Source organism: Nicotiana attenuata, unplaced genomic scaffold, assembly GCF_001879085.1.
Source record: "Nicotiana attenuata strain UT unplaced genomic scaffold, NIATTr2, whole genome shotgun sequence".
Classification (NCBI taxonomy): domain Eukaryota; kingdom Viridiplantae; phylum Streptophyta; class Magnoliopsida; order Solanales; family Solanaceae; genus Nicotiana; species Nicotiana attenuata.
The window spans coordinates 26,322-35,361 of record NW_017670274.1 but is presented as its reverse complement, the minus strand read 5'-3'; the positions used below and the strand labels follow the sequence as shown (position 1 = coordinate 35,361).

Below are 9,040 nucleotides of genomic sequence, written 5' to 3'. Positions count from 1 at the left end.
AGAGCCCGAGAAATGATTTTTTCTGTGAAATTGTTTTTCTGAAATTTATATGAAAATTTGAAAAGAAAATTAATTAAAAGACTGTGGTATCGGGCTCGTATTTTGGTTCCGGCGCCCGGTACAAGTCTTATATATGGTTTAAGCGCTTTCTGTGAAATTTGGTTGAAATCGGACATCATTTGACGTGTCTCGGACCCAAATATCTAAAATTTAAAGTTAATGAAGTTTGATGAAAAAGTGATGATTTTGAGGTTTGATTCCTCGTTTTTTGATGTTATTTTGGCGATTTAATCGCATGGTTAAGTCCGTAAGATGTTGTCGAGTTAGTGTGTGTGATTGGTTAGGAGCCCCGAGGGCTCGGGAGTGTTTTCGGAGGTTTTCGGGGTAGTTTTGGACTTAGGGAGTTAGCAGATTTTCTGCAATTTTTACACAGGGATTTTCTTCATCGCGTTCGCACTAGCCCTCCCGCGTTCGCATAGCCTTGCTCCCTTTTCTCCTTCGCGTTCGCGTTCTGTCCATCGCGATCGCGAAGCTTTGCTGCTTCCTTCAACGCGTTCGCGTGTCTCCTCACGCGTTCGCGTAGGCCCAGATCCCAGACCCCAGCCATTTACTCTACGCGTTCGCACTCCCCCTGTCGCGAACGCGGTGCTTCCCAGCCCCCCTTCTTCGCGAACGCGACCCCCTTGTCGCGAACGCGAAAGGCAAATTTGTCCAGCGATTTTAAATACCCAAAACAGAACCCATTTCGGGATTTTTCCCCATTTCACGAAAACCTTTCTTCTCCACAGCCTTGTAACGATCCTTGGAGCATTTCTTCACCAAATATTCTTGGGTAAGTATTACCTAACTCATTTTCTTCATTTTCTATCATCATCCAATGAAATCCTAGGCCTAGAACATGTAATCTAGGGTTGAAATTGGGGGAAATGGGTAGTGTTAGGGCTTTTCGATTTCTTGAATTTAGACCTCGTTTTGGGGTCGAATTTGAAAACAAATTGTATATTCGGTCTCGTGGGGGAATGGGTAACATGGAATTGGTTCGAACCTCGTGTTTTGACCAAGCGGGCCCGGGAGCGATTTTGGAATTTTTAGAAGAGAGCTTGGAAATTATATTTAAGTATTGGGTTTAGTTTGTTTAGCTATTATTAATATTGTAAAGTCATTATTTCATAGATTTGACTGAGTTGGAGCCGAATTCGAGGGGTAAAGCTATACTAGAGGCTTGAGTTGAGTTTGGAGCATTCGAGGTAAGTGTTCGATCTAACTTTGGCTTGAGGGAATAGGATTAGAGTATTATTTGCTAATTGCTAAATGTTGAGTACGGTGTATAGGCATGGTGACGAGTATCTATACACCGGTGTCTAGCATGACCGTGAGTCCTTATTTGTGCTTATTTGGGATTCGGTAGTGACTCTTCCTTGTTAATTGGTGGTTTTTATATGATACGGAAGGAATAAGAAGGAAATATGATTTGTGAACTCCTTGGAGTGTTGGCTCGTTTTTTGACATGATTATAAAGTAAGGAATGAACGTAGTAAAAAGGGATGTGATTATCTCCCCTGCCGGGATGTTTGAATATATTGTTATTGCTCCCTTGCCGGGATTTAGCTGTTTTGCTTGGTTCTCCCTTGCCGGGATATTTAATGTTGTTTGTCTATCCCCTCGCCCTGTTGTTTGTGATTGTTGTTTGGGTGAGGAAGAGTGATATGCACGAAGGGTCATTCCGTGCCATGTTTTGATTATTTATGCACGAAGGAACATTCCGTGCCATGTTTGATTATATTTGCACGAAGGGTCATTCCGTGCCATGTTTTGATTATTTATGCACGAAGGAACATTCCGTGCTCTGATTTGATTACAATTGCACGAGGATCATTCCGTGCCATGATATGAGAGTTATGTGAGGGAAAGCACGAAGGTTGATGCCGTGCACTTTATTTGATTGTTTTGGTGAGTACGAGAGTAAAAGCACGAAGGGTGATGCCGTGCACTTGTCTTTGATTTTCCTGATGTTTTTGCTGATAATTGAGTTACGTTGTCCTCTACTTCTATTTATTGATTTTCTGGTTGTTATCGGTTCAAGTGCATTAGTTGTCTTATTCCGCTATTACTGAGTTTCTTTATGTTGGCATTTTTCTTTATTGTGTTACTTGTCATTACTTGTTTTCTTCGGTGAGTCATAATTATTGTCTACTTGTTGTCTTATGAATTCGTATAAATTGTTGCGTTGTATGGAGTAAATTTCATTGGATGAACTGTTGATATTATAAAATGGGATCGTGTGGCACGCCGATCACTTATATATTATAAAATGGGATCGTGTGGCACGCCGACCACTTATATATTATAAAATGGGATCGTGTGGCACGTCGACCACTTATATATTATAAAATGGGATCGTGTGGCACGCCGACCACTTATATATTATAAAATGGGATCGTGTGGCACGCCGACCACTTATATATTGTAAGATGGGATCGTGTGGCACGCCGTCCACGTAATCTGTGTTGGAAGGAACCAGTTGTGATTTTTCCTTATGTACTCCTACCGTTCTATTTTTATCCGTTATCCCCAAAAGCATGTTTTTCCCCTCCCAATCTTGATTATTATTTTCCGTTGTTATTTTTGTAGTACTTGTACACATATATATCTGCACAGGTTGATTGGTGGTCCTGTTTAGCCTCGTCACTACTTCGCCGGGGTTAGGCTAGGCACTTACCAGCACATGGGGTCGGTTGTGCTGATGCTACACTTCTGTTCTCTTTTGCACAGATCACGATACCGGAGCAGCTTTTGGACCACATCAGTAGTTGATTGGGAGCTGGCATCAGTCCAGGGACTTTCGAGGTAGCCTAGCTGGCGTTCGCAGGCCGGGGTCCCTTTCCATGTTTTTAGTTTGTTTTCTTTGTACCGAGACAAACATTGGTGTATTTCTATTCTGACTTGTTTTAGCACTCTTTAGTAGTTCGTGAGTTAGCGACACCAGTCTTGGGTAGAGAAATGTTAACTTCCGCTTCTATATTAACTGTCTCGTTGATCTTTATATTTGTTGATGATGTTAAGAGTAATATTAAATCAATTGGCTTGCCTAGCTCCTATTAGTAGGCGCCATCATGACTCCCGATGGTGGAAAATCCGGGTCGTGACAATAATGGGCCCACCTGTCCCCCCACACACTCAAACTCCGCCCCTACCAGCTACACCCACCATACCTCCCACCCAATCAAACCCTAATAACTCTCATAATACCAACCTACCTTACAACACACCCCCTATTAATGAAGATCCTATTAACCTCTCCCCTAACACCCCTCTAACGTGCAACAATAACCCAACCATCTCCTCTCCCTTGCATGCAAAATCTGTCAGTAAACATCTATCAAGCGATAACCAAGCCAATGAGCAAATGGCCATTGACATTCCCCACAAAAAGACACCCCATCCCAATCCGCTCATGAACCAGGAAATCTCTATTAAATACACGCCAAACCATTCAATTTGCATGCAAGAAAACAAAACAATCATTGAGATCCTAGGAAGCATTAACTCTACCAATTCGATTGTTCCACTGTCCACATTAAATTGTCCAAATTCCATAGAAAATGCCCAGAATTCCAATCTCAGCAAGAAGACGCCATCGTCTTATCCAACTCTAAAGAATAACACTCAACTCAAATATGGAACCAATCCTCCTCAAAACCACCAGAATCAAAACCAAAACAACCAGCCAAGGACGATACTGATTCAACCTCCTCTTCCTCAGAACCACCAACCATTATCGTGGGTGAAAATGGGGCTTCTAGGCCATGCACTCTCCTTCAACATCACCCTGGAAGGGAGGGAAACAGTGATAGTGATCCAAAATTCTCACTATATTGCTCAACTGATATCCGAAGGAGTTCACATGGCGATGAACAATTACATCAACCAAATATGGTTGAACAACATCCTAAACCCCATAGCCCCAAACCTCACCACCAACCAAATTCAAGCAATGAGGAGGGACTGGAACATGCCTCCAAACTTGGTCCAAATTCAAAACCCAACCCCGGCTGTGGATCTACCATTCTTCACACCGGAATTCCTAACCACCACGAACCCAGTGTTCACACCTTGGATTGCACATGCAAATCCTCCACCATCTCCAGATGTACCAGCTGTCCAAGCCATGCAAACCCCTCACCCTCATCAAAATCAAAACCAAATGGAGCAGGCAATGGAGGAAGAAATCGATCCAGTAAACTTGATCCCTCAAAACGTGGTCGAGGATTCAAACCTAGACGAGCTAAAAATCTTTCTATTTATGGAGAGGCAAGAGCAGAAGCAAATTCTTTACTGTCCATTGGCACTGTACAAGTGCACAATGGACATAAAATCCCCAGCAGACCCTACCGTAGGAAAGCACGCAATGATTCTCGTTCCTTTTCAGAGGAGGAATCCCAAATTCCCAAGGAGAATGAGGGAAAATGGAGACCTAAACAACCCACTGTTAAACATGAATGGATCAACCACTTTCATAATTTGGAACATAAGAGGGGGTAACAACGACAGTTTTAGGTTAAGCTTCAGGGATCTAATAGAAACACATCACCCTAGTATGGTTACACTTTTGGAAACCAAGATGGACAACCACCTTTCTCTCCTCAATCCCTTTGGATTCACAAATAGATAGAGATTCCAGCGGATGGTCAGTCGAGAGGTATGGTTATCTTGTGGGATCACACCAAGGTTATGGTCCATAGCTTTGTGCGTAGAAGCCAGGAAATTAGTGCCACAATTGAGGTATTCTCCCTTATCAAAACTTGGTATTTTACTTCTATTTATGCTAGTACTGGTAGTAAAATTAGGAACACTATGTGGAATAATTTATTAGACATGCATAGTAAAATTAGTGGCCCTTGGATAATAGGGGGTGATTTCAATGATGTCATATGCTCCGATGAGAAACTAGGTGGTAGAAAAATTAATCAAAATAGAGCAAAGATCCTGTGGAACTTTATTAACCACTGTAATCTAATTGACCTAGGTTTCAAAGGTCCAAAATTTACGTGGTCGAATAAAAGAAAAAAAACAAAGGCCTCATTCTAGAAAGATTAGATAGGGTATTTGCCAATAAAGAATGGATTGAATCTTTCCCTGAGGCTTACATTACCCATCTCCTTAGAATCCACTCGGATCACAACCCTTTATTAATCACTTGCAACCCTATAAAATGTAACACCTTTAAAAAACCTTTCCGGCTGGAGACATTTTGGTGTCGTCATCCTGATTTCATAAATTTAGTTAGGAACAGTTGGAGTAATTCCAATTATATCCATAGCTCCCAAAACTTTAGAGGCAATATCATACAGTGGAGTAGGAAGCATTTTGGAGACATTCACCGTAAAAAAATCTAGGATTATTGCTAGACTAAATGGCATTCAATGCTCTAATAACTACAAATCCAATTTTTATTTACAGAATTTAGAATCTAATCTTCAACAAGAGTATAGAGAGATTCTTAAATTAGAAGATGAATACTGGAGAATTAGAGCCACAATGTCCTGGATTCAAGAAGGTGACGCGAATACAAAATTCTTCCATCTTAGTGCAACCAATAGAGCTAGGAAAAACAAAATCGTTTATTTCAAAGACGATTTTGGCAATTGGATCAACGAACCCAACAAAATCCTAGNGCCCCCCGGTATTCGAGTTGATTGAAGAGGAACCTCGAATACTTGTTGAGTTTCTCCTTAGGTAGCATATAGATGTTCGCCTCAATTTAAAAACCTTGTACGATCAAACCCTTCTTAGGAATAAAATCCGATCGAAGGAAAAGATTGCAACGTATGCTTTGGAACCTTTAAGGTCTTTGTGTCGGACAGCGCATCGACTGTTCTGATCAGATATCTGCACAAAGGTTAGTGTAAGATGTAAAAAAGGGAAGATGGTTATACCTTAGTGGCGATGGCGCTTCGAGCCTCGATACCCAAGTATTTAATACTCAATATCTACCTACTGATATCAACAACACCTACATTTGTTTAATCCCCCAAAGTCCCAAATGCCAATAATCTGAAAAATTTTAGGCCCATAGGACCATGCAATACTATTTATAAAATCATTACCAAAACCATCGCCAATAAAATTCAACCTTTCCTCAATCAAATTATAAGCCCTTTTCAAGCTAGCTTCTTAAAAGGGAGAAGGTCTTCTGATAATGCCATCATAATCCAAGAAATGATGTGCCATTTTTAAAAAAAAGGCAACATGATTCTAAAATTAGATCTGGAAAAAGCCTTTGACAGATTGGAGTGGTCTTTCATCTATTTAACCCTTTTTTACTTCCAATTCCCTACAAAAATTAAAAATCTAATTATGAATTGCATCAGCACTAGCAACATTGCCATTTTAGTAAATGGCACTACAACCTCTTTCTTTGCTCCAAGTAGAGGTATCAGACAAGGCTGCCCCCTATCCCCCTTTATATTCATTTTGTGCATGGAAATGTTATCCCGACTAATTTGTCACTAAGTTGACATCAAACTTTGGGACCCCATTACACTAAGAAACCAAAACACTAGCTTATCTCACTTGTTTTTTGCAAACGATATTACTCTCATGGCAAAAGCTGATAAAAGTAACCTACAAACCATCAAAGAATGCCTTAACACTTTTTGCAATATGTCTGGTCAAAAGATCAATAGGGGGAAATCAAAGATTTTGTTCTATCAAAACTGTCCTATTCAAGTTACCAAAGAAATTGCTTCAGGTTTTAATATCAGTATAGCCAACAAGTTTGGTAACTATTTGGGGTTTTCAATTCTTAACAATGCTCCCAAAGCAAAATACTACCAATTCACCATTGACAAAATGAGGGCCAAACTTTGCTACTCTCAACTCTATTCCAAACCATGCTATGCAATATACCTTGCTCCCAAAAAAAATACTTAAGCTTATTGATCAAATCCAAAGGAATTTCATTTGGGGCACTACTTCAAATCAAAAAAAGCTCCACCTTGTTAATTGGAACACTGTCACCAAGCCTAAAACTCTAGGAGGTCTAGGAATGAAAGATGCCCTTTCAAAGAATAAAGTTTTACTGGGTAGTCTCTCTTGGAGACTCATTAACAATACCTCATCACCCTGGGCAAACCTCCTAGCACACAAATACTGCAAAAGGAATACCAAACACACCTCCTTCATTTGGAAAAGTGTTGTTAATGACTGGGAAATTTGCAACCAAGTTATTCAATGGCTTTCGGGCAAAAGCTCTAATCTTAATAGTTGGGAGACCCAATGGATCCCTCAACTCCCAACGCTTAGAGCTAGCATTGAGGGCCCTCTAAACAAAAATGAAGCTAACCTTCCTATTAAAAGATTATACCACAAAGGTAGATGGGATTTTCAGGAAACTTCTTTTACTATCCCTTCCTCTATCATGGATAAAATTAATTCTATCCCCCTTTCCCTCAAAAGCATAGATAAACCCCTTTGGAGTCTCTGCCCAAACGGGATATTCAACACAAAATCTTGCTACAACTTACTAATCCAAGGGGACATTAGTAACAAAGACTTTGAGTGGATATGGAAACTACCTTGCCCTAACAAAATAAGATACCATATTGGAATCAATATAAACCCCAATTGCCCTAGTTGCAAAAACCAAGAGGAAACCATCACTCATATTTTCCTCACTTGTCCCATAGTCTCAACAATATGGAGACAGTTCAATATCACAAATATGAACACTGATCCAGACAAACACTGGCTAACCAAGCTGAGAGACATAAATCCAATTCCCTTGAAAATTTCTTGGATCAATCTCCTACCTTTCCTTCTATGGGGAATCTGGATCAATAGAAACAACAACAATTTCAATAACACCCACTTCTCCCCTCGTATAAAAGACATCTCCAACCTAGCCTCTGAATTCCTCTTTTTCAACTCCACTGGCACAACAACTAAGGATAAATCCAGCATCAACATAAAATGGTATCCCCCACAACACGACTGGTACAAACTAAACACGGATGGTGCTTTTAAACACGAAGGTAACAAATCGGGTATTGGGGGAGCGTTCCGTAACAATAAAGGAAGATGGATATTAGGTTATCAGAAAATGGACAAGGCTATATCACCTCTTCATGCAGAACTTCAGGCAATCCATGAAGGCATGAAAATAGCAATCCAATACAACCTATTTCCACTAGAAATCGAAACAGACTCCACTGATGCTATCCATGCACTTAATAATGATCATCTAGTTATGGCTAATATTATTCATGCATGCAGGTTATTGATGCTCCAGCGGAAGGACCTGTCCCTACGGCATAACTTCCGGGAAGGAAACCAAGTAGCTCATCTTTTGGCAACAGATGCAAACAAATTGGCAACCATGCAAGAAGTCAGCAAAACTACATCCAACACCACCCCATGTTAACTCTCAACTTGCTAAAGATCTGGATATTGTTTACCTTTCCAAAAAGTCACTAGACATAACGGCTTGTAATAGACTAATGCTCCTAGGCAACCAGAATGTCACAAACATTGGGCTACCAAGTTGTGGCAAGCTGCATTCTCAGAACTTATGTACTAAGAACAATCTTTAATGCTTTCATAATATAAATATCCTTATTATCAAAAAAAAAAAAAAAGATGAGTGACATGTTATAACAAGTTAAATTAATAACAATATTTATAGAATTATTAGTGCATATAACTTGAATCCTTCATTATTTTAATAAAACCCACGTCTATAACATCTTGCTTTGCACAAAATTAGTCCAAAACGTCATGTAAACGCTATCAATATCAATGAATAAAATAAATAAAAAAAACGTAAAAAATCCATTTGAAAACTACCCAAAATCTTCTAGGTCAATGCTGTGGGTCCCTTTTAACTATTGTCTAGCATTCCATGTTTTCTTTTTGGGGAGCTTATTCTGTCTCACACAGGGCGGAGATACAGAGCTAGGATGACAGAAGGGTTCATCCGAACCGTCGAAATATTATATACTATATATATATATATATATATATATATATATATATATATATA

At 39.7% G+C, this 9,040-nt stretch overlaps 1 protein-coding gene across 1 annotated transcript; it reads left to right on the top strand.

The window, feature by feature from the left end:
* The first annotated feature begins 7,723 nt into the window (after window positions 1-7,723).
* Window positions 7,724-8,422, top strand: LOC109237091. The gene has a single exon (XM_019403350.1). It carries the CDS (start codon window positions 7,724-7,726, stop codon window positions 8,420-8,422), a length of 699 nt encoding a protein of 232 aa, XP_019258895.1.
* The last annotated feature ends 618 nt before the right edge of the window (window positions 8,423-9,040 follow it).

Bases quoted from the DNA above. Each gene is read 5' to 3' on its own strand.
- LOC109237091 (XM_019403350.1), top strand. From the start codon at position 7,724: ATGAACACTGATCCAGACAAACACTGGCTAACCAAGCTGAGAGACATA.